At 41.0% G+C, this 26,873-nt stretch overlaps 1 protein-coding gene across 2 annotated transcripts in view; it reads right to left on the reverse strand.

The window, feature by feature from the left end:
* Window positions 1–2,438: 2,438 nt before the first annotated feature.
* Window positions 2,439–26,873, reverse strand: part of PGGT1B (protein geranylgeranyltransferase type I subunit beta) — a 70,574-nt gene continuing 46,139 nt past the window's right edge. For both annotated transcript variants that reach the window (XM_048849883.2, XM_048849885.2), the window contains 5 exons: window positions 24,941–25,073; window positions 16,073–16,118; window positions 10,751–10,935; window positions 10,134–10,242; window positions 2,439–3,106 (listed from right to left, as the gene is read on the reverse strand). In XM_048849883.2, coding sequence (XP_048705840.1) covers window positions 2,925–3,106; window positions 10,134–10,242; window positions 10,751–10,935; window positions 16,073–16,118; window positions 24,941–25,073 — 655 coding nt within the window. In that variant the 3' untranslated portion in view covers window positions 2,439–2,924. The remainder of the gene's footprint in view (window positions 3,107–10,133; window positions 10,243–10,750; window positions 10,936–16,072; window positions 16,119–24,940; window positions 25,074–26,873) is intronic.

Below are 26,873 nucleotides of genomic sequence, written 5' to 3' on the forward strand. Positions count from 1 at the left end.
TAATAAACTGGCATCTTGGGCGAATTAACTTCTCCACACCAAAGTTTCCCCATCTGTAAAGGGGGGAGAACTACGCATTCTTATAAAGCAGTTTCAGTTCCTCCATCTGCAAGTGTCAAGTATTATTGCAGGTTTCCATCAGAATGGAGAAGCTATTACACTCTCAAGCCTGTATTGCACCTGTCTGCTCACTATTTATTGGATAAGTGTAATAAAGTGAATACATTCACTGCTTATTTAGGAATTTTAGCTTCACAAGTTTATAAACAGATTCTGTGAAAAGTTGAGGGTTATTATAGCTGGACAGAGTTGTTTGTCATGCTTTCAAGCTACATTTTCAGCTGCTGTCCTGGTTACATAACTGCTTTCATTAGATCTTAAGAGTTTCCAGGTGGTTTTTCTCCAGTTATTAATTCAAGCATTTCATATGGACAAACATTTTCCCTAGTCAAGACACTTGCTGACCAAGACAGACAATGCAGTAAGCAATTCACACTAATATGAAATTTAGATTTATGTCTACTAGCTTCAGTAGTATTGGAAATCAGAATCAAAACGGTTGCTGTACTGGATTGTTCGGTGCCCATTGTTTGAAGAAGATTGGGACATTAAGAATGACAAGTCATGCATGCCAAGTTGGCTGTTTGCACAGAGACAGATCTTTGTCAATTTAAAAAGATTAAGGTTTCAAACTGATCAAAGTAATTAGTCTCAATGAGAGGCAAAGGCCTGAACAGTTGAGGGACTTAAGAACAAAGCTAAAGGAGTTAATGGGGAACAAATGTGACTTTACAATTTTTTTTGATTATTCCAACTCAAGAGAAACTGAAGCCTGCTGTCAACCATGCTCACATTCAGCCTGAAAAGATCTGACTGAAGTTGTCTAGCTGGAAAAGGAGAAGAGCGAGGGAAGGAAGAGGAGGGTGTTAAATAGTTTAACTGGCATGCTGCCATAGTTTGAAATATTTACTTCTGGTTCATTAGATCTGTAGCTGGTTTTCAAAGCAAAAAAAATGGCAAATGGCATATTTGCTGTGAGATGTGAGCCAGTTTTCCAAAATTTAAAAGTAGTTATGGATTTGGCCACGACTCACTGTTTTCACCGGAGTCCCATTTCTTGTGGTTTTTCACCAAGATTTTCCCTAAAGACTGCAAGGCTAGATCACAGGCACAAGGTGCGACTCTTGTCAGCCATACATTAGAGAACCCTCTAATGTATAATCCACAATGTACAGTGGCACAGTCAGTGCAGGAGATGTCACTCCCCACCCAGGCCAATAAAAGGAGTGCCATTTCATCACTTGCACCCACTTCCAGCACTAGTGCTGAGAACAACTTACGAGTGCTGCTCTTCTCAAGTCTGCTGCTCCAACCGATAGTTGGGAAAGTGGTGGGTTCTTGCCATGAGAAATCTGACAGCTGGTTCTCCAACAAGGGAGAAACACCTTTAAGAAAAGCTAGTTCCAACAACATCCAACCCCCATTTTCATCAGCAGCTTGATGTAACCTTAGAATGCCCCATCACTGCACTTCCCCACACCATGAGGAACTAAAGATAGTCACTGCCAGTTCCCTATGTGGAAGGAAGAGGACCACCCTCCCCATTCACTTCTAATGAGCTGGAAAGGCCAACCCCAGGGTCACTCTCGTCCATCAGCATGAAGAGGCCAAGGTCTTCTTTATTTTCTCCTCTTGGATCAGTTTTAGGCAGATGTCAGGAGCACGTCACTTATTTGGCCTCCAGCAGTGGCTCCTCAGTGAACAGTGAAGCTGAAAATCTGTTTTTAAATGAGAATTTGTGGCTTTTTGATATGCAGGTCAGTGAGGTTATAGCAAGGTTAGGTGTATCATGCATTTTCCTGCTGTATGTCTGTGAAATTTAAGCAATTGAGATTTGTGTCAAATGCAATGGCTAGAAAATGATTTGCTTGAACTCAGAACAGCACCTCAACTGCACCTCTCAAGTCTGATACAACTAGAGATTATATTGGCAAACGGCTGAAAATGTTCAATTTATTGGACTTTATTTGGAATAAAACTATTTAAAAAAAGAGCATCAAACAGTAATTTTAAAATACAACTTTCTGCTCTTCATATTCAGACATTTTAAAGAGAATCAGGACTTGTTTCTTTAAAATAGACGGGAAGAAATATTTTGAAAGAAATCAAGATGTAATTGAGTGGTATAACACTACCAACATTTCTGGCACTCTACTTCAGAAACCCTCTGTGATGGTACCTTGCCAGAAGGTACCTATACCCCCAGGATTCTGCTGGTTACTTTCCCATCCCATTGTTAATAGGCCATAAATATTTAATTAAATTCTCGTTAAGGTAATAAATACTTCATATCAAGTTATTGCATCTGCCTAGTTTGAGCTATACAAGGGGATTATGGAATTAATGTAATAATGCCACACAACTTTAGGAATACTGTCTATATTGAATAAAATAATTTTATTTTTTGTTTACAAAGGTTATGGAAGCTGACATCTACTTTCAACTGAGACCTAACATAGGGGTTTCTCTACCCAAACATGACGATCATTAAGAACTTTGTGAGGTTCAGTGCTATACTGTATGATAATATGTAAACAGATTTTGAAGACACTTCCCCCATTATAAACTTTGACACAGTATGCACAAATTTTAAAAAATAAAATACAAATGAAAACAAATTTGCCTCAAGGGATTTCTTAGAAGTACGAGCCATTTCAGGAGTCTGCAGTGGCAAACTTCTACACAACTGAAATTTCCTTTTATCCCAGTGAACAACTGGCTAAAGGCCATTCGCTAAAAAAGAGACGCCAGTAACATGGATTTGATTGTATGACTCCAGCACTTAAAAAGAGCACATTGGTTATACATGGCTTTTAACCCTGGGCTACAGTTATGCTACCAAACTAAGCTTGAGTCTAAATCAGTCATGTAGAGATGTGCACGTCATCTGAACACTGTTTAGAGTCCTTAGTTTTCCAGAGCTGATGGAGGTGCTGAAGGCGCTCAGAGGTTCTTGTGCTTACATTCAGGGCCGGGTGAACTTTGCAAATGCCCGATTCCTCCATTAACGACAGGCCACAGATCCCGAAGTATGCATGCAAAGCATCTGAAAACAAAATAGCAAGGGAGTTCGTTAAAATGTAAATGCTTCCTGGTGTATCATGCAGTAATAACCAACTGTTTCTGTGTTCCAAAACACCAACCAATTTTAAGCCAAGCACTGAAAGATAAATGGCAAACAGACGTTCCTAGTTATATTTGGCTTTTTCTAACTCCAAATATAAAATATAATAGTTAACCAAGCCCTACCACACACTGAGTATGAGGAGATGATCTGGAATTTCTGTCCTAAGACTAGACTCTAGGAAGCACAACTACTTTATTCAGTAAAGAGCTCTCCCACCTAGCTGATCACATATGAGAGGTCATGACAGAGATGTGGAAGAGCCTGAGAGAGTCAGGAGCTTATTTAAAGCATTCCCTCCCAGGCACTCTAAAAATATTTCCTTCTATAACAGGAGGATTTTTTTTTAGCATAGAGAAATTACTCCTATTACAGTAGCAGCAACCTCTGTAGATGAGGGCATAGATGATAGCTGACTGTTCATTAAAACAGCAAGCTGTATTTTGGTACTAGCAGCTATGAAAAGGCAGAATCTGGAAAGTTCAAGTACCACCATAAACACCTCTACCAGCCCATCCATGGGGATTTCTCGAATGCTGGGGAAGAAAGCTACCTCTTATATGGCACTCCCAACCATATCAAGGCTCCATAACCTTTTCAGTTTCATTGTCATTTCACAGTTACCAAACTGATCTTTTTCAAAAAGGTATCTGCACATACTCCAGCCAAATATCCAGAAAGCATCCTTATAAAGCATCGTTGCTGTGCACACAGAAACATGCTCACCACACACATCTCCTTCTGGGTGACCTCACTGAAAATGTGTCTGCCAGCAACAGCTCACCCATGGGAAAACTCCCCAAGCATGCTCACTGAAACCCTTTTACAGAGTACCACCCGACTGCCCATATATGGCAGATTTAACCCAGAGGCTCTGAAGTTGTGCAGGACAGTGCAGAATTTAATGCCAGCCAAAACATACTGACTGTGACAGAAAAAGCAGTGCACAGTTCAGGCTATTTGAAGTGATAATAAAAATCTCAAGGCGTTTGAAGGTCAGGAGTTGTGGAGACAAATATTTTGTGAATAAGACACACAGGCAGAAGACAACCATGGAACACAGCAACTGGATGAAGCAAGTATCATTTGCATGGCTTCCTTGCCAAATCTCAATTTAGGCTGTTGTACTAAATACCTTTACATTTAATGTTTCCTGCATGTTTGTTTTCACATTATTCACTCTCCATGTTTTATCAAGCTAATTCTTTATTTCCCATTTTCCTTCTGCCTCACCTGTGCTCTCTGTATGCTTCGAGATCTTAGGGTTTTTTTTGTATTCTCCTCTGAAGCTTTAAACATAATGGGATTTACACACAAGTAGTGAGGGGGAAATGGATATTAATGGAATCATTCGTTTTTAATGAGACAGTTGTAAAAACAAAAACACAGATTTCTTATTGTTCTTGATACTTGTCGCTGAGCAGCAGCAGAATTAATGTGAGACAGGGGCAATCTTCTTAAATGCCTAACAATGTGAAAGCCTTTTAAACAAAGAAAAAAGTTGGCTTTTGTTTGCCGTATGTGAATACTAGGGAGAGTGTATGATTAATTAATGAATAGAACACAGGCCTATGAGTCAAGTGTTCCTGCGTTTTATTTCTGCAGTGACCCTGATTCACTGGACAAATCATTGTCTCAGTTTCCCCATCTGTAAAATAGGAATAACAATGCCACAAGGGTGTTGAAAGGCTTAATTTATTGTGCTCTGAAACAACGATAAAGATGTACTCTGCAATCCTGTATGCACATATCTGTCTAGATTACTCTCCTCAATTTCTGAGAATCAACTTGAAGTGTTTCAGCTACAGGTGTACTTTCAATGATTTTACACACACAGGGAATGATTTTACACACACAGGGAACAGGGTTTCTTATTTAACAGCCCAGGGATCAAGAGTTACACTAATCCAAACTTGCAGCTCTGCAGATCAAAACAGCACAAGGATAATGAACTGTATCTTTCCTGGCCCACACATCAACAGACTTGTTAAGTTCAGTTTGCAGGGCCACCAATGCAGTCCTCACTATCTTCAAATTCTGCTCTGTTACAATAAAAGCAACAGGGCTCTATAATTTCACTGACAGCATGCTTTGAATTGCAGATGTAAATGAGAACAAAATTAGGTTGGGAGAACCTTTACAACAGGAGAACATAGTCTGACTTTCAGATCCCAGGCTGATTTTGCAGGGACTGTCAATAGTTTAAAAAAAAAAAAAATCATTTAAACCGTGCACATTTGATACAGAAGCCATTGACTCGCAAATGTGGAATGTTATGCCATTTCTATAGTCAGTCTCCCTTTGGAGTAGAACTGCATTTTAATAAAGAAGGATAGTCTCTTTTCAACTATGCCTCTCTAGCTTTTCTTAAAAGCAGGAACATGAACTTGTCAGCAGCTACATGGAAAAAAAACAGCTGGGAAAAGGTATCACAGTAGACGTACACAGCAATTGTAATTTTGTGAAGTCTTAACATAGTTGATATTCAGCAGCAGCAAAAAAACAAAGAAAATATACTAATTTGTTATTAGGAGCTATCCAGGCTTTCGGGACGCTGCCAAGGTTAGTAGAGAGTTATATCAGTGATTTTTTTCCCCTAGATGCAGATCCTGCCAGAGTGATCCAGGATAAAACATTCATAATCCCTGCAGTTCTACATTCAACCTGCCTGTTCCATTTTTGTGGTCAGGAAGAATATTTAAGTTTATCACAAGCATGCTCTCAAAAAAGAGCAAATGTTACAGGCACACAGCAGACATGCTTTGCAGGAAGTACATAGTGAGTATATGCGTGCCCAATACAAAACCGAAGTAGGAAGGTTCATTTTTATCCAAATTTCAGTCTTGAGTCTTATCTTTAATACACACAGTTTTGTTGTTTAAAATATGTTTAAGAAACCTTTCATACAGTTGATCTTTTCAACAGGCTGCTTTCTTCTGGTGTATTAATAAAGCAAGATGTGCATGTAGATAAAGAAAAGTGGGATTTCAGTTGCCTTACAATGGTAAGGATTGATCAACAAGATGCAGCAGCAAATACAGCTACACCTCACAAGACTTCAGTGTCCAAAGAATGCTGCTTTTTCCTGTACAGTTTCGTCTGAACTCTTCCTTATTCAGCACAAAGTATCCTAGCTCTTCATGGAAAAAATTGGTTAGAGGATTTGCTTAAATGGCTCTTAATGCAACAGGAACACTCTGGAGCTCCTCTTATACCACGCTATAGGTCACTAAAATAATTAAACTAGCCAACTGGCTGGTAAAGCTGCATATGGGGGCTGGGATAGAAACAATGTCAAATCTTTTGCTTCCTAGACCAGAAGAGCTTGGGCACATCACAAGAATAATGCCATTTAGAAGGGAAGGAGGAGAAGAAAAATTAAGAGGTAACTGAGACTTAATGAAAATATTGAGGTGCTACAGCTGTTGTCTAGCCTGGGAAAAACCCCCAAACCCCTTCTTGCTGAAAGTAGTGTTCAGATAGCCTCAGGATTAGCAGGGTTACAGGATGAAGGAAAGATTGCTGAAAAGCCACAAGCACTGTTTGCCTTTCCAAGCACGAACAATGATGGGCCATGAGTTTTAGCCTTTAAAGTACAGATTTACTCTGAGGACCGTATGTAAAAGTAACATCTTACTCAATACAGCTGCTCTGTATGTGTATTCAATTATTTCTTCTAACTTGACTTTTTATTTCTATTAGCACTGCAGACCCAGTTACCAGACTAATACTTTACTAAGGCCTTGTCTATATACATAAATTATACCACTTTAATTACACCAGAATAGTTAAAGTGATACAAAGCGCCTAGCATGGACACAGTAAGGAGTACAAAGGTGCTCATACCAGTATAGCAATTCCTGTAGAGAAGGGGAATAAACTATGCTGGCATAAAGCACTTTTATACCAAATATAACAACTGTGTCCACACCATGGACTATACCAATTTAAGTATTTTGGCAGGGGGGAAGGGGTGAGGGGAAGAAAAAAAAAATCAACCCTCCCTACCCAATATATAGTTAAACTGGTATAAAGATTGCATATAGACAAGGCCTAGGTCTCCGTAAATTACATTTGTGCAAGCCCACGGAACATGAAAACCAATGGGACTGGCTCAGGTATAACTGGGGGCCTCATTTGAACTGCAGACTATTACTGGGGATCATGCACGAGAAGGAAAGAACTCATCTTGATCCCTGAAGAGTTTCTGCAGGACTGGCAGTTATGTTGACACTAAACTGGGAGGAGTGGTAGATATTCTGGAGGGCAGGGATAGGATACAGAGGGATCTAGACAAATTAGAGGATTGGGCCAAAAGAAATCTGATGAGGTACAACAAGGACAGGTGCAGAGTCCTGCACTTAGGACGAAAGAATCCCATGCACTGCTGCAGACTAGGGACCGAATGGCTCGGCAGCAGTTCTGCAGAAAAGAACCTAGGGGTTAGAGTGGACGAGAAGCTGGATATGAGTCAGCAGTGTGCCCTTGTTGCCAAGAAGGCTAACAGCATTTTGGGGTGTATAAGTAGGAGCACTGCCAGCAGATCGAGGGATGTGATCATTCCCCTCTATTCAGCACTGGTGAGGCCTCATCTGGAGTACTGTGTCCAGTTTTGGGCCCCACACTACGAGAAGGATGTGGGAAAACTGGAAAGAGTCCAGCAGAGGGCAACAAAAATGATTAGGAGGCTGGAGCACAATGACTTATGAGGAGAGGCTGAGGGAACTGGGATTATTTAGTCTGCAGAAGAGAAGAATGAGCGGGGATTTGATAGCTGAAAGGGAGTTCCAAAGAGGATGGATCTAGACTGTTCTCAGTGGTAGCAGGTGACAGAACAAGGTGTAATGGTTTCAAGTTGCAGTGGGGGAGGTTTAGGTTGGATATTAGGAAAAACTTTTTCAGTAGGAGGGTGGTGAAGCACTGGAATGGGTTACCTAGGGAGGTGGTGGAATCTCCTTCCTTTGAGGTTTTTAAGGTCAGGCTTGACAAAGCCCTGGCTAGGATGATTTAGTTGGGGATTGGTCCTGCTTTGAGCAGGGGGTTGGACTAGATGACCTCCTGAGGTCCCTGCTAACCCTGATATTCTATGATTCTATGTGCAAAGTGGGCTCATTTGATCTGGACACTGATATGATAAACAGACTCTCTCAATGCCATTATTATAAGAGTAGAACCACTTTTTCATATGTGCCCATAAATTAGCTCTACTAACTAAAATATAGCCCGGCTGAAATTTCTGTCACACGTGGATACTGAACAGTTGCTGCCTTTATTATGACTACATTTTATCTTCTTCTCGTGAGTTAGAGACGGTTTATCCTCTTTATCCTAAATGCTGCTACAAGAGTTATTACCAGTGCAAAGTTTGTTTTCACATTCTGCTACATCTCCATATTTTCAAATTATGTCCAAGATCTGATTACCCATTATTGAAATGCCACCAATTTTTAATATCTGGAACTGAGCTACCTCCTTCCTAAACTCAGATGAGCTCTAAAAACTACACATACAGGGGTTCTAGCTACTACACACATATCAAGCACATAATTAGGCATGAAAGGGGTTAATTTTTATTGATGTCAGTAAATGTCAATTTTACTGTACACACAAATCAATAAAAAAAATATTTTCATCTATAAATAACTGAAATTTACAGGTAGGCGAAGAAAGAAAAATACTGATTAAGTTTTATTTAACTCTCATCCACCTTCCTGGGATAATGGTGTACCCTGTGAGTTGTGATAGCTCACCAACTAGTAGCCCTCCAACTGTACTGGTTTTGGATCTTGTCACATGTACACAGGTCAGGGAAAAAAAAGACTTTAGTATGAAGAACATTTCTTTTATAGCAAAAATGTATATGGGATACAAATGTATCCCAATCATGTTGCACTGTTATCCTGTATTTTTAATAGTTGTGTACATGTTTGCATCTAGTGAGCATCTTGTATTGTAAGTGGAAACTACGTCTCCCTCACGAAGCAAGCAATGTGGAGAATGTAGTGAATTTGTATGTGGTAACCACTGCACATTGATGTTGATGTGCAATTGCACATAGGCTCACGCTGAACGAGACTCCTGCTCGTTTTTCAATTTGCGAGTTAGAGTAAATTTTTTTCTCCTAAAACATTGATGAATTGTTCTTAGATTCCTAATGCATTTGGAATACAAAAACTTTCCTTATGACACAGTCAATGTAATTTTTTTCTCTACACTGCATGAAGATTAAGCATATTGACTTTTTATATGGACATGTGATGTTGACAATTTGTGTTTGAATGGTTATGAAGCTTTAACTTTTGGAATCTCAACCTTGCTCATTAAATATTGTCTTCCCCACTGCCTGAAACTCACTGCATAATTTCTTTCAACAGTGTACATTTAAATGGATAATAAAAATGTTTAAAAATAAATCTATTGTTATGAAAAGTAAAAACTGAATTCTGCAAGCCTACGAATAGATGAAAAGTTTTAGGTACCATTTGTACTTTCCTCTAAGCTTTTTGCATTAGCTTTTTCATTCGCAATATTGTCTGATGTGCTCTTAGTATGTTTATTAAAAAGAACAAGCTCTGGAATATTTGTAAATGGGCCCTTGATAAAGATACCCATTACACAATCTATGCTCTTTAAATAAAATTATTTTAAATACATGGAAATACTATTCAGATACTAAATAGTATGACCAGGTTGTTTGCTATTTTCTCTTTCAATAATGGGCAGTTCATTTGTGACATTTTAAAACAAGGAAAAGGGGCAGAGGGAGATGTATACTTTACATTATAAAAATATAGCTTTCCAATTATATGTTATGGCTTACTATTGCACATATTTCTGAGGGGGGGCAGAATTAAAAATATTCCTTTGTGTTAAAAATGAGCCACCTCTTGGACCACTGGAATACATTTTGCAACACAACACACATCAAGATTCTGAGAAATAAATTTACCTGGGTGGCTATCTGGCCACTTGGCAAATCCACCAACAAGACGATCTTGAGTTGACAAGATGTAATTTCTGTTTTTCTCAAAATTTGTATATTGGAATATTTTCAAGAGCTGGAAAAAAGTTACAGTGTTACAGAAATACCTATTAAAAGAGAAGCTTTACCATTTTATCAGCTATAAGTGGAGCATTGGGGCATAGTTATGGTAGGTTTTAGTAACCTGTCGTCTTGCAAGAAAGCAGCAGACATGTGTAGCCCAGTACATAAATGTACAGAGATCAAAATAGTTTAGTAATTCAAAGATCAAGCCTACTTGCACTGCCTATAACTAACTTGAGGAGAAAGAAAAGGAGTACTTGTGGCACCTTAGAGACTAACCAATTTATTTGAGCATGAGCTTTCGTGAGCTACAGCTCACTTCATCGGATGCAACGATGAAGTGAGCTGTAGCTCACGAAAGCTCATGCTCAAATAAATTGGTTAGTCTCTAAGGTGCCACAAGTACTCCTTTTCTTTTTGCGAATACAGACTAACAAGGCTGTTACTCTGTAACTTGAGGAGATGAAGGTTGGTTAACCAAGTCAAACAGGTTAATATAATTGCTACAATATATGTATTACCTTAAGTGTTGCTCCTACCCAAAATGAGTAGCAGGTGTCTACAGGTTTGTTGGGACGTCCATGATAGCCATTCTGTTGTCTCATTATGCACCATCTCTTTATTCTGTTCAGTTCTTTCTCTGAAAATACTTCCTCCAATTTACCCATCAAGCACAGTGAGGCAATACCACAGAACGTGGAGCCACCTGTAAGAAATAATTCTGTTTCTGCAACATTTTTTCATTGAAGTTAAAACATCTGATTAAGATAAGACAAGATACCAAGTAGTAGTACAAAATATCAAACAGAGTTGTGTAAAGGAGTTCAGAAAGGTCTGAAGTCTAAAATCCAGACAAATAAGGTGATCCTTAATCCAACACAGAGGTCAAAGTATTACACATACTATTACAAATGGAATTTGGTGGGCCTCAGTGCTGCCTCATTATGTAAATGCTCTCGCTCATTTGCCCACCGCCATGGCACCACCACTACTCACTGCTGCAGACTGGTTTCCATACGTAACATTACACAAACAAGCTAATGGGAAGCAGGAATCTGAAGCAGTGGTGTCACATTTAAAGAGGCAGGCTGAGCGAATGAGCGAGCCACATCATTCCAGTACAAGAAAAAAGGCTTCAGTCAAAATACACCAAATTTTCCCATGCCTGATTAGATTTACTTTAGGAGTGATATGGTGGAAGTTTCTCTCCCCTTCAAAGAGGGAGGGGAAGAAAGTTCCTTAACCCCTCCCAACCTTTAATTCCTACAGAACATTTACTATAGCGGTTTTCTTCCTGCTGCTGCTCCAACTTGGAGATTTATTGGTTTCAGGCCCGTAAACAGCTGGCTGCTGAACCACCTCATTCACCCACCCTTCCTCATCCCAAATTCCTACGTTTCATCTACAATCCAATTGCCAGTCCTAACAGAACAAGGCTAGACACTCCCTCTGAAGCTAATCAATGCTGATGAATCACCCAGATGAGTTGCTGCAGTTACACAATTACATAAATGTCCTTGTTAAAATGTCTCCCGTATCAGTTCAGTGACCCCACAATTGTAATGGGCTAAAAACATAGCAGTAAAGGTAGGCCTGTTATAAATGGCTCTCAGCACTTGCCTATTAAGCAGATACTAGTTCTAGGTTTCCTAGAATGGAGACACTCAGAATTGGACAAACTAGACATCTCCCAATCAGGCTACTAATCTATGAGTACAGAATATAATCTGCAGATAATTTAGTGTATTTTGTTGGTTTAGAGACTGAGCCAGTTACACGCTACTGGCAGTTCTGCACTCTTCCCATTCCCAGCTTCCACACTGCTACACATTATAGAAGCCCCTGCAAAATACACTGTAACAGAGGTTCTTAAATTTCAGTGGTCCAGTAGGAACTGGTTGCTCACTCCACTTATTGAACTGCAGTGAGAGCAAACATACCCACACTATATATATATCCCTAAAATCACTTTTCTATATAAGCAGTTACTGTGGGTGCCATGGGGACTTTCTGTGAAAACAGGAGGGGAGGTGGCAATAAGAAAAACCTATGTTAAGATGTGGTCCACACTATGAAAAAGTTTGAGGACCCGTGTTATAACAGCAAAGTGCTAGCACTACAATACTCAAATTGTGACTTTTACATTAAAGTGAGGTTGAAGAGAAATCTGGAACCAGAAGGGAAATCCCAGATAGCTTGGAAGTCATAAAGAAACTAACTCAGCTGGCAAGATTTTCTGAAACATAGATCAGGGGTTCTCAAACCAGGGGTCATGACCCCTCAGGGGGTTGTGAGGTATCAGCCTCCACCCCAAATCCCGCTTTACCCCCAGCATTTATAATGGTGTTATAAATTAAAAACACCTTTAAAAATATATTTAAGGGGGGAGGGGTTGCACTCAGAGGTTTGCTGTGTGAAAGGGGGGGTCACCAGTACAAAACTTTGAGAACCACTCATGTAGATAAAACAGTGGTGAATTACCTCCAAGAATTCCATCTATTCCTTGTAATTAGATATGGACTCTGTGCCACAGCCTCTGCATAGAGCAGGGGTCGGCAACCTGTCAGAAGTGGTGTGCCGAGTCTTCATTTATTCACCTTAATTTAAGGTTTTGCGTACCAGTAATACATTTTAACGTTTTTAGAAGGTCTCACGCTATAAGTCTATATATTATATAACTAAACTATTGCCGTATGTAAACAAGGTTTTCAAAATGTTTAAGAAGCTTCATTTAAAATTAAATTAACATGCTGATCTTACACTGCCGGCCTGGGGTTCCATTCACCTAGGCTAGCAGTGGGCTGAGCAGGGCCCCGCTCAGCCAGGGTCCCGTCCGCCGGCCCCGCTCAACCTGCTGCCGGTCTGGGGTCCTGGCCCTGTCCACAGAGAGTAGGTACCTACCTTCTCCCTGGTTCTAGCCACTCTCTTCCTCTCTCTGCACTGAGATGAGGGTGGGAGTGCACTGAGAACAGGGCTGGGGGTGAAGGAGCAGGCTGGGGGTTGGGGTGCAGGGTCTGGCCAGGAGCTAGAATGAGGGAGGGGGCTCAGGGTTGGGGCAGGAGGTTTGGGTGTGGAGTGCTTACCTGGGCAGCTCCCATTTGGTGAGAGGGGTGCTGGTGGGAGTGTGTGAGGGAGTTTGGGGGAGTGGGGGATGCAGGAGTTCCGGTTTGGTGCTCAGGGTGGGGGTGAGGATGTGGGGGGCGCAAGAGTTAGGGCATGGAGTGTGGGGGGCTGGGTATGTGTGGGGGGTGCAGGAGTCACAGCAGGGGGCTGGGTTTGTGTGTGTGGGATGCTGGAGTTAAGGCTGCAGTCGTGGGTGGGTGCGGTCCCAGACCCCTGCCCTGAGCAGCTCATGGCAGGGGACTGGAGGGGATGTGCCGATTCCACCCCCTCCCCAGGGTCCCCAGAGCAGAGAGTGCGCTGCGGCTCCGCTTTTCCCTCCCCTCCGTAGCAAGGGCTGCCACCTGATCGGCCGCAGGGAGGGAGAGGAAAAGGGGCAGGAACCCAGCACGCTGGGGGAAGAGGCGGAAGCTTGCTTGTTCTGCAAGGAGAGAGCGGTGGGCGGAGAAGAGCGGGCTGGGCCGGACTTTTAATGGCATGCTGCCGGGGTCCCCTGCAGACAGCAGCGTGCCATTAAAAATTGGCTTGCGTGCTGTCTGACACGTGTGCCATAGGTTGCCGACCCCTGGAATACTCCCCCCCCCCCCCAAAAAAAAAGCGGGCTGAGGAAGAACCTGAGTAAGCTGTAGATACAATAAGACATAGGGCCTGAGTCTCATTTAGACTAAGATCCCTTTACACCACTGGAAGCGTTAAGACGCTTTGAAGTTGGTGCAGTGAGAATCAGGCCCATGGACTTTCATCCTAACCATTCCCATGGAGAAGAGACACCAAAGTAACAAAATGGGATAGAATGCTAAAAGACCATGGATAAGTTACTAAAATGAACGTATTTAAATATGGATTCTTTTTCTGATAAGTTTGTTTTCAACTTCAACATACCATGGAAAAACATGGATGCAATTACGTAAAAACCCGTGGTAAGATTATTACCGACTAGCATTTAGTAGGCTTCAGATAAACATAACAAAGTCTCAAAATCAGGGATGGTCCAACTGCTCCAGGGTGTGCCTACCTTCCTCAGCACTGTCTGTTGCTGCAAAGGGATAAATGGAACGTTTGTGCTCCAGAAAAGCACCAAGTTAAAAATTCCTGACTTGAGTCACAATTTGCTTTTTTAATAAAAATTAACTGTAGTTTTAAAATTCAGCCCCAAGCAGACTCTGTGATTCAACACAGGAAATGATTATAGAATACATCCACAGCTGGCAGAACTGGGGTGTATCATCAGGAAGGAGTGCTGCAACAATTGTCCCACAAAAAGAAAAAGGAGTACTTGTGGCACCTTAGAGACTAACCAACTTATTTGAGCATAAGCTTTCGTGAGCTACAGCTCACTTCATCGGATGCATACTGTGGAAAATACAGTGAGGAGATTTATATACACACAGACCATGAAAAAATGGGTGTTTATCATACACATTGTAAGGAGCGTGATCACTTAAGATGAGCTATTACGAGCAGGAGAGTGGGGTGTGGGGACAGAACCTTTTGAAGCGATAATCAAGGTGGGCCATTTCCAGCACATTTCCAGGAGTTAACAAGAACCTCTGAGGAACAGTGGCGGGGTGGGGGGATAAACATGGGGAAATAGTTTTACTTTGTATGATGACTCAACCACTCCCAGTCTCTATTCAAGCCTAAGTTAATTGGATCCAATTTGCAAATTAATTCCAATTCAGCAGTCTCTCGTTGGAGTCTGTTTTCAAAGTTTTTTTTGTTGAATAGTCACTTTTAGATCAGCAATCGAGTGACCAAAGAGACTGAAGTGTTCTCCGACTGGTTTATGAATGTTATAATTCTTAACATCTGATTTGTGTCCATTTATTCCTTTACGTTCATAAACTAGTCGGAGAACACTTCAACCTCTCTGGTCACTCGATTGCTGATCTAAAAGTGACTATTCTTCAACAAAAAAAAACTTTGAAAACAGACTCCAAGGAGAGACTGCTGAATTGGAATTAATTTGCAAATTGGATACAATTAACTTAGGCTTGAATAGAGACTGGGAGTGGTTGAGTCATCATACAAAGTAAAACTATTTCCCCATGTTTATCCCCCCACCCCGCCACTGTTCCTCAGAGGTTCTTGTTAACTCCTGGAAATGTGCTGGAAATGGCCCACCTTGATTATCACTTCAAAAGGTTCTCTCCCCACACCCCACTCTCCTGCTGGTAATAGCTCATCTTAAGTGATCACGCTCTTTACAATGTGTATGATAAACACCCATTTTTTCATGGTCTGTGTGTATATAAATCTCCTCACTGCATTTTCCACTTTATGCATCCGATGAAGTGAGCTGTAGCTCACGAAAGCTTATGCTCAAATAAGTTGGTTAGTCTCTAAGGTGCCACAAGTCCTCCTTTTCTTTTTGCGAATACAGACTAACACGGCTGCTACTCTGAAACCTAATTGTCCCATAGTGAGGAATGAGAACAGAGAGGGAGGAGACTGGAGAGTTGCTGAGGTAAGAATACTGGAGTAAGAAAATTCTTAGGACCCCCATTTGGTCTAGTGTTGGGGATGGAGCCAGTCATGGCAAGGAAAGAAGCCCACATGTTCTGGGAGAACCTTTTCATTGCTTTCTCTTCACCCCACTTCTCTGAAAACCCGAAATACCAACAAGGGAGGAAAGGCATGCATGCTGAATCCCCAGCAATGTTTTGAGAAGCTTCATTTAATTGCTAAGGTTTTTAAGAATGGAGAAAAATTAAGGCTCTTACCATGAGATTCAAGTCCAGCTCCCTGTGCCAGCCCATTATCATAAGACTGAAAAAGAAAAAGCCATTTCAGAAATAGATTGTTCATACATGTATTTTGATTATGTAATTTCTCATTTTATTAGCAAGACCTGCATCACAAACCACACCAACATCTATTTTAATTAGTTTTAACTGGCCAATAGCTTTTCAAAGGCATACACTGTGCATCAAAAGTTATCAGCATCACATTGACCTGTCAGCAAAGCAGCACAGTTTGAACACATGCAGTTTTTAATAAGCATGTTCTTTAAAAAAAAAATAAAAAATTAAAGTTTGTTTCAAAGATTATATGCTAAAATGCTAAAGTTAAGGTTCTAGAATTATGCAGTATTACGGTACCAAGTCAAGTGGCAAGGAAAAGCCACTTCTGTGGAGGTTTTAAAATACATTCTGCAGGAGCTGTGTCCCCCTTAAGGAGCCAAAGCATCTGCAAAACACTAGACAAGATAAGAGTCTATCCTATTTGTCTATGTATGTTCCCAAATCAAGAGTCATTTAGTGCACAAGAATGTAACAGTCAGGCCACTAGTACATGTAAGCAGCACAGTGCTTAAATACAATACATTCTGCAGTGAAGACAAAGGCCTTATGTGCTAAACTGCAACAACAATCTACACTTGTTGGGAAAGGAAAGAATGGGAAAGCATCAGCATTCTGCTGAACAAACTGATATTCTATAAAATATCACCTTTAAAAAATAGTTTCTTCATTCTGATTTAAGCCTTTTAAAGCAAAGAGTAAAGGGCTGATGTTCCATCCCGGGCTCGCTCCATTGCCCTAGAAATTCCAATTCACATGATCCTGTATCAGTGGATGTCTGTGCAGTGGGTGTTACTTACCCGTTGTGACACAATACTGAAGCAAGTTAAAGAATGACAATAGTATATACTGCAATGCTCTTTGGTTTGTGGGATTTTTAACTCAAATTTGTTTTATTTTAGTAGCAGTTAGTACTTCAGTATAATCCCCCAAATAATTTAGTTAACGAAATTAAGGTTGCTAGAGCATAACCCATTACCAGAGACCTAGGAAAAAATCAGCTAAGGGTATGGCTGCACTGCAATTAAACATCCACAGCTGTCCTGTGCCAGCTGACTCGGGCTCGCAGAGCTCAGGATAAGGGGCGGTTTAACTGTAGTCGAGACATTTGGGCTAGGCTCAAGCCTGAGCTGTGGGACTCTCCCCCCTTACAGTGTCCCAGAGCCCGGCTCAAGCCTGAATTTGCACCTCAGTAAAACAGCCCCCTAACCCAAGCCTGAGTCAGCTGACACAGGCCAGCAAAAGGTTTTTAATTGCCGTGTAGACATGAGTCATTTACTCCTCCTGCCTACACTCCCACTCATCAGTTCCCCTTCTTGTCCTGAATTCCCTTGCACCCAAGCCACAGTCCAGACATCTCCATCTTCATTCTGCATGTAACAGAGACAACCTGGGGGGGGAAGCAATATATGGGTAGGGCATGAGAGACTTGAGTTGTGAGAGGGACTGGGGGGGGGGGGGCAGGGATTGATCCGGGGGCAAGCAGTACCTTGACAAACCAACCATATGTCAAGAAACTGCAGAGTCTGGGACTGTTTAGAGGAAACCAGTAAGAGGAGACATGGCTGATGTATAAACAAAACAACAAATAATACAGAGAAGTTAGATACAGCAACCTTATTAAGCCTTCCCATGCTACAAGAAAAAAAGACAGTCAATTAAACTGAGTGGCAACACTATTTCAATGGATAACATGAAAAATGTTCACAGAAATGCTTAAACCACCTGTGGAACTCTATCATTAGATACTAAGTGCTTAAAGTAGGATTCAAAAAAAAGGAGTCAATATTTATACTGAATATCCAAAGTTTGTGTGCGCGCATGCACATACGAAAATAAAGGCTATATATAGAGCCTCATACTTCAGAGAATAAATTAAATCACTAGCAGAATTAGGAAGCAAACTACCCTTTGGCTAGGTTATTCTATAACTGTCAACTATGGACAGGTTATTCCATAATTGTTGACCAGGGGTTTCTTATATCTTCCTCTGACGCAGCTAGTAGGGGCCGCCATCAGAGATGGGATATTGACAAGTCAGACCACTGGTCCGATTTCCATGTTCCTACTTCTAGGAAAATGGCAGGTGCCCAGCACTTCAAGATCACACGATTTCACCTTCAAGCAGTGACATAGTCTTTATCACAGAGAACACATTAGCGGTTTTCTGCTTTCATATTAAAAACTGTAATATTCCTCACTGGACATATATTCTAACCAGTGTCTTTTTTTGGAGTGGTGATGACTAAAAAGGATGAATTCTGAAAGTTCACATCTGACAAACTTTAAGCAGGAGCATGGAAAAGTTGATTCTAAGCAACTGCTATGAACATTTGAAGACTGAGCATAGGCAGCACAAAGTTCCCTTAAGCCATTATCAGTGCATTTTGAGCATGCAGTCCCCTATGTGCTACCAAGCATCAAAGGCCCATTAACTGCTGAGCAATGGGAAGCTGATTAGCACTGGAGGAAAGAAGAGCTAGGCTGGTGAAGCTAGTTAACTCTATAAACTGAATAATTGTAAAATAAGGTGGTGTGCTTTATGTACTGCAAAATAATCAGCTCTGGGGAAAAGTTAAGTGTGCAACCCAAGAAGTGCATTATGTTCAGCTGCATAATTAGCCTGAAATTTTAACAGACACAGGCACTAGTTGCTTTTTGAGAATTTGATCCTGTTAGACAAAAATTCCCCATTAATTTAATTTTCTACTTTTTTATTTTAAAAAGGATAATGAAAAGAATTCATCATTGCTGCAGTACAAAAGTTGAATAATTAAATCCTATCCAAATCAGGAAATGTGTAAATCAATTAAGCACAATCTTAACTCCAGCCCCCTGCCATTTGCATCACAGTCAATCTGTAGAGATATCATAATCAAAGTAGTTAATTTGTCTCTCTACTCTAAAGGGTGACTAAAAATGGCATTTTTTATCTTTATTGCATCAGTGATTCCAAATCACCCCTGTTCAATTCACTAAATTTTCCCCCACTATCAGGGTCACAAACTCACCCCTGAATATGAAAGTCAAAATGGACTTTACACATCAATAAAAATTCTGCAGTCCGAACTTGATAGTTCTACTGATGAGGGAAAGCTGAACAAACAGGTTCCAAACAGGAATAAAAAACCCACTTATTGCCATCAGTAAAGGCAGTAGATACAACAACGAATACACACAGAGAGCTATTATCTATAAAGATGCAATGTTTAGACAGTTACAATATTGAAGTGTAGTTCGTCTGAAAGGTATGTTCAATCTTAAAACTTTTGCCTTTCCTGATGTGCTTAATTCTACAATTCAAGTTGCAGTAGCAATTTTTGGAGTTAAAGTTTGTGTCTCAATTCTGACACAACAGGAAATTTTAGAATTAGAATTTAGGAGTTCAGTTACAAATATCTATTACAGCTAATCAATCTCGCTGCTACTTAAAGTTATTTGTACCTCAGTTCCATTTCACAATTTGCATTACTAAAAAAAATAAATTCATAAACTATGACTTGCACTCAGATATATAAAGAGGCCTCATGTACTTGCAAATGGTGACATAAGATATGGTGAAACAAAACCACATCTTTGTATGACAGCAGTTCACTAATGATGCCATCTATTTTGCCTTGTAATTAGTGGACTATCAAAACAAGATACTATTGTAGAAAAATAACAGAGCTAAGCATTTGCAAGGAAAAAAACAAAAACAAGGATATATGTAGCTTGCATTATAATTAGATAGAGTATTACACTGAAATAAAATTAACTTCAAAAATAAATTTCATAGCTACATCTGAATATAAAATATTTTTATTTTAGGTTATTTACAGCATCCTCAGAATTTAATAGCAACGTTGCAGATTTTCTTTCACAGATTCTACACTTCCTGCATTATCGACTGATTTAACTGTGGCTATTATATTTGTTTATTAAACATACAGGAAGACTTGTTTATATGGTGGGGAAAAAATGGATCATCCTGGCAGCCTATACAATACCACACACAGCAGTCTCAGTATAATAGCAGGTTTCAGAGTAACAGCCGTGTTAGTCTGTATTCGCAAAAAGAAAAGGAGTACTTGTGGCACCTTAGAGACTAACCAATTTATTTGAGCATAAGCTTTCGTGAGCTACAACTCACTTCATCGGATGCATACTGTGGAAAATACAGAAGATGTTCTTATACATACAAACCATGAAAAAATGGGTGTTTACCACTACAAAAGGTTTTCTCTCCCCCCACCCCACTCTCCTGCTGGTAATAGCTTATCTAAAGTAATCACTCTCCTTACAATGTGTATGATAATCAAGGTGGGCCATTTCCAGCACAAATCCAGGGTTTAACAAGAACATCTGAGGAACGAGTGTGTGTGTGTGTGTGTGTGTGGGGGGGGGGGGTTAAATGCGCAGGTGAACGAGCCTCTGACAGTAGGCTCGTTCACCTGCGCATCTACCAATGTGATATATGCCATCATGTGCAAGCAATGCCCCTCTGCCATGTACATTGGTCAAACTGGACAGTCTCTACGTAAAAGAATAAATGGACACAAATCAGATGTCAAGAATTATAACATTCATAAACCAGTCGGAGAACACTTCAATCTCTCTGGTCACGCGATTACAGACATGAAAGTTGCGATACTACAACAGAAAAACTTCAAAACCAGACTCCAGCAAGAGACTGTTGAATTGGAATTCATTTGCAAATTGGATACAATTAACTTAGGCTTGAATAGAGACTGGGAGTAACTAAGTCATTATGCAAGGTAACCTATTTCCCCTTGTTTTTTCCTACCCTAGCCCTCCACCCCCGGTTCCTCAGACGTTCTTGTTAAACCCTGGATTTGGGCTGGAAATGGCCCACCTTGATTATCATACACATTGTAAGGAGAGTGATCACTTTAGATAAGCTATTACCAGCAGGAGAGTGGGGTGGGGGGAGAGAAAACCTTTTGTAGTGGGAAACACCCATTTTTTCATGGTTTGTATGTATAGGAACATCTTCTGTATTTTCCACAGTATGCATCTGATGAAGTGAACTGTAGCTCACGAAAGCTTATGCTAGTATAATAGCAGTGGTTAATTTTATTTTTCCTTTCTGATATAAAGCATTGGTTTCTAGCTCTCCTGGTTCTTGAAATACTGGCTGCTAAAACCAGATCATAATTCAAGTGTGGGCGAAGCAAAAGTGTAATCAGGAAGACGTGCTCTTCAGGTTCCATATTTTGCAATCTGTTAGGATTAGAAAAGCGCACTCAAAAAGTCTAGGTTCCTAACTGTGTAAGTAAATGTGCCTAGCCCTGATAGTGACGCTTGAACTCACCTATACCAGGCCTGTACTGGGGTCATACCACCTAGCTGTGGTTTTCGGACACTAGCCCAGAATTAAATATAGATGGCCAGGGAGCAGACACTGCTGGCAAGTAACTTGCTGGGGATTCCCCTGACAGAAAAGAGTCCCCAGTAAGCATAGAGCTAGTAGAGTCTGTTCCTATAGCTTCCTATAGTCAAGTATCAGGAGGTAGCTGTGTTAGTCTGTATCCACAAAAACAACAAGGAGTCTGGTGGCAGCTCAAAGACTAACTGATTTATTTGGGCATAAGCTCTGGGGGGGTAAAAAACACAAATCGGACATCAGGAATGGTAACATACAAAAGCCAGTAAGAGAACATGTAAATCTTCCTGGACATTCTAACAACAGATTTAAAAGTAGCCCTACTTGAACAAAAAACCTTCAGAAACAGACTTCAAAGAGAAACTGCAGAACTAAAATTCATTTGCCAATTTAACACCATTAATTTGGGCTTGAGTAGGGACTGGGAGCGGCTGGCTCACTACAAAAGCAACATTCCCGCTCCTGGAATTGACACTTCCTCATCAATTATTGGGAGTGGACTACATTCACCCTGATTGAATTGGCCCTGTCAACACTGGTTCTCCACTTGTGAGGTAACACCCTTCTCTTCATGTGTCAGTATAATAATGCCTGCATCTGTAATTTTCACTCCATGCATCTGAAGTGGGTTTTTTACCCACAAAAGCTTATGCCCAAATAAATCTGTTAGTCTTTAAGGTGCCACCAGACTCCTTGTTATTATTTGTATTACCATAAAGCCAAGGAGCCTTAGTTATCAAATAGGATCCCATTGTGCAAGGTGCTTTACAAACACAGAACAAAGATGGTCCCTGCCCCAAAAAAGCTCACAATCGAAGACAAATGACAACAGATGCGTACGCAGGCAGATGGGGGAAATACAAGGAAACAATGAGACAATATTGATCAGCATGACAGGCAGTGGTCTCAGCACACCAGTGGCCTAACCACTGCCAAGCTTTTTATAGAGGGAAAAGGAGAGTTTTAAAGAAGAGAATGCGTAATTTTGCAGATGTTTACTGGGAGCTCCTCCCAAGTGTGAGGGGCAGCCTGGGAGAAAGCACAAAGCTATGCATTTGAAAATTTAACAAGTGGGCAATTGAGGCTTGTATCACAGGCTGATCAGAGGCAGGAGTCAATATCTTCATTGAGGATGACAAGACAAGACGTGGATAAAACATGAAGGGCCTTCAAATGAAGACAAATAGCTTATGTTTGAGGTGATAGTGGAGGGATGTAAAGAGGAATGACATGGTTAAAGCGACAGGCTAGGAAAATCATATTTGCAGCTCCGTTCTGAATGGATAAGTGAGGTAAGACTGCATAGTTAAGGCCAGCGAGAAGGATACTGCAGTAAATTGAGATGGGAACCTGGATCAGAGCTGTAGCTGTGTGGATGGATAGGAAAAGCTGTATCTTAGAGATGTTGTGCAGAAAGAATCTGCATAATTCAGACGTAGCCCAGATGTGAGGGCTTTGAAAGAGGTCCAAGCTGAAGATGACACCCAGGTTATGGGCCTAAGTGACAAGCAGGCTGGTGCTGTTGCCCACAGTTATTGACAAAGGAGTAGTGGGGGGAGGGTAGTAGTGGTGGTGAGGAGATTAAGAGCTCCGTTTTAGCCATGTTGAGTTTGAGCTGACAGACATCCACAAGGAGATAGACAGACCAACCAAGATTTCAGTTTGGACAGAAGGAGACAGGTCTGGAGGAAGAGAAAATACAGACAATAGCTGAACGGGAGTTTGCAGACTATAATAATCCAGAGGTAAGGTGCAGAGAGGGAACGGGACCAAGGACAGAGGCCTGTGGAAACTCTTCAGAAAGCAGGAGGTGTGGGGGGGTGTGTGTGAAGGGACGAGGAGAATCCTCCAAAGGTCATGCTGAAGAAGCAATGACAGCAGTAGAAGACAAGGAGAGGAGAGTCACGGAAGCCCAGAGAAGACAAGATTTCAAGACGGGTATGGACAACTGTGACAAAAGCAACTGACAAGTCCAGGAGGATGAGGCTGGAGTACTGGTTCTAAGTTCTCAGTCATTTACAAATTACACTGAGCAGTGTATAGCTACAGTAAGGCTTATATGTAAGCCTTATATGTATTATAAGTAAGGCAGGTGGGCGTGTGAGAAGGGGGTGCAGGAACTCCCATTTGGTGCTCAGGGTGGGAGTGGGGATGTGGAGGGTGCAAGAGTCAGGGCAGGTGGCTTGGGGGGCTGGGTATGTGTCGGGGGATGCTGGAGTCAGGGCTGGGGTTGTGGGAGGGTGCAGGGGTCAGGGCAGAGGGCTGAGGGTGTGGCTGGAGTCATGGGGGTGGTCCCAGCCCCCTGCCCTGAGTGGCTCACGGCAGGGGGCTGGAGGGGACATGCCCTGATTCCATCCACTTCCCCAAGGTCCCTGGAGCAGAGAGCGCGCTGCAGCTCTGCTTTTACCTCTCCCCATCTCTAGCAAGGGCTGTCAGCTGATTGGCCGCAGGGAGGTAGAGAAGGAGGGGCAGGAACCCAGAACGCTGGGGGAAGAGGGAAGCGGAAAGTTTGCCTGCCCTGCAAGGAGAGAGCAGTGGCTGGGGGGCGGAAAAGAGCGGGCTGTGCTGGGCTGGATTTTTAGTGGCACGCCGCTGTCTGCCTAGGTCCGGCAGACAGCAGCATGCCATTAAAAATTGGCTCGCATGCCGTCTTTGGCACGTGTGCCATAGGTTGCCGACCCCTGTCCTAGACCATTCTGATAGAAGCAACTCAAGCAATCACCATTACTCTACAGCTAATTTGCATGCAACAGTTTCACTGATGGAATGTGGTAGAATGCACAGACGGTGGCTTACCTGGCCCAACGGCCACACCTATGTGACAGCATAGGCTTTCAGCTACTAGTTTTATACTATTTATAAAAAGAAAATAGGAAATGGAGGACTGCCTATTTTTCATCTGGGTGAATGTTACGAGCTGGGAACGTTCATCTTCAGTGTCTATACTATAAATCCTACCATGCTGAGGGACCTACTGATTGCAACATGGCAGCAGAGAGCAACAGAGAACTGAAGTCTGTCTTGCAGTACAGGAGACATGGAATGATGTTTTAACTATGATCTAGACTTTGGAACAGCCCTGCTCCAAGGCTGTTGCAGTCTAGAAACATGGTTACATGTTATTCTGTCCAGTCTATTCAGGAAGATCAAATCACATGTTAACTGCATCAGGGAGACTACACTGGATCCTCCAAAGTTTGTGCTTTTTACACATTTATAATACTACTGTACCACTCCTCTTTCAACTCAGTATACCAGGAAAAACAAAGGACTATATGAAAGGTTATGGCTTATATTTAGTAGTGCTGGTGACTGCTTTAGCCACATGCTGCAGCACGCAGAAAACCTACAGTCTTAAGATTTGAAGAATATCATTTTTTCAAAAAACACTTATAAAAACTCACCATACTTCTTCTTATATATTCTATCGCTTTCTTCAGATCCATGCCTGACCAGTTGTTCAGCATGTAGCAGATACAGGAAGCACAGTATACAAATCTCATGTCATTCTCACTACCTTCAAGCACAGCACAGAAACTAAAAGAAATACAGATTTCTCTCATTATGCATTGCAAGGGCTATCACATTATGAACATAAAGACAGGTTTCAGAGTAACAGCCGTGTTAGTCTGTATTTACAAAAAGAAAAGGAGTACTTTTGGCACCTTAGAGACTAACCAATTTGAGCATAAGCCTTCGTGAGCTACAGCTCACTGCATCCGATGAAGTGAGCTGTAGCTCACGAAAGCTTATGCTCAAATAAATTGGTTAATCTCTAAAGGTGCCACAAGTACTCCTTTTCTTTTTATGAACATAAAAAACCCCACACCTAGGCTTCTTTATCATATACTTCTCCTCTCAAGAGGAAGTTCCTTAAATATTTCAAACTGTACTCTTCAGAAGGACAATACTATGTCCCTACTTGGAAGGGCAACTAAGTCAACCATGTATTTAAGTTTACTGAATATTCTTTTTTGGTGGTGTGTTAACAAGTGAAGTAAGGTGATATGAACCATTGACATTTAGTGGCTCAGGCAATTTTATTTAGACAGCGTCAGGGTATATGTATTAATATTTTAGTATCTGCATTCTTCGCTCTGTTATATTCCACTGTTACTGATGAGTTACCATCATTACACCCCCCATTTCTCTTTGCCTCTTAATTCCTCCCTAGCAATCTTGGTGCTCATTTTGGTAAGGCATGGCCCTGGTTATTTAACTCCTTTTTAATTACATCATGGAACAGATTCCAAGAATGAACATATTTAATTGGTATTAGGACTGTATATATTGTGGTGTTGTTGTCATTCATGTTCCAGTGTTCTTGTTTTTATTAAATTTTTCATTAGTCTTTTTACAATCTGAGAATATTTTAAGACTATTAGTTAGCTTGCCCTGATCAGGCTCTAGCCTTGGATTTTGTGCTTTCACAACCTCAAAAAACCTCAAAACAAGATTATTGCAACGCTTTGTTTGCATTGGGCCATACTACAAGAGGACTGTGTCCAGCTGAGGTGCAAATCAACGTCTGCATGCACACTGGGCTATTCACGTGCCTAACAAATGCACACTTGCAATTTCTTGACACAAACGTCCGAGAATTTGGTCCATTAAATATCAGTCAGTTGCTCTAGATAATAGGTCCAATTCTGGAAATATCACATACTGTTGCATACACCCCCTTAAATTTGGAATTTTCAGTTTATGAAAGAAATTTAGCGTTGTGTTCTAATAATTTTGAGTTCTTGAAAATGGTTTAACTTTGTAGAGCCCTATCATGTGATAGCCATGCAAGTCTCACCTGACTCGTAAGTTAAAAATAAATTAAGCCAACACTTCTATTTTAATTAGCACTGCTGTCTCAGTTTAATAATGAAATGGATCAGAATCCCTTCAGAAATAACACCATTACACCCTACTCTTCATTATATGCTATAAGATGTTATCTGTTAAAAATTTAACTACCCACACAGAATGTGTGACCTAAAACAAGGACTTTTCATTAGCTATAAACCCAACCTAAATTGCTAGACATTTTTTAACTTAATTTTTTCTAAGTCAAGGGATCCATGTTTTACAAATGTCTATCAGATGTGTGGATCTGAGACATTTATAATAGCAGTGCAATTTATTTTAATAAGTAAAATGTAGGCTAATTAATGTCTTTACGCTAACAGCCCATTATTCTGTCAATCCAATTTCCTTACTAAGAGAGGGATAAGAACTAGAATTTTATCCGTAGACTATTAAAATGGGCAATAAGCATTTACATAATCCTGATCTATCCATGTTATGCACACACACACACAAAGTTGAATTGTGTAAAACAGTTAATTC

The sequence above is a fragment of the Caretta caretta genome, chromosome 5 (genome assembly GCF_965140235.1).
Source record: "Caretta caretta isolate rCarCar2 chromosome 5, rCarCar1.hap1, whole genome shotgun sequence".
NCBI classification, from domain to species: domain Eukaryota; kingdom Metazoa; phylum Chordata; order Testudines; family Cheloniidae; genus Caretta; species Caretta caretta.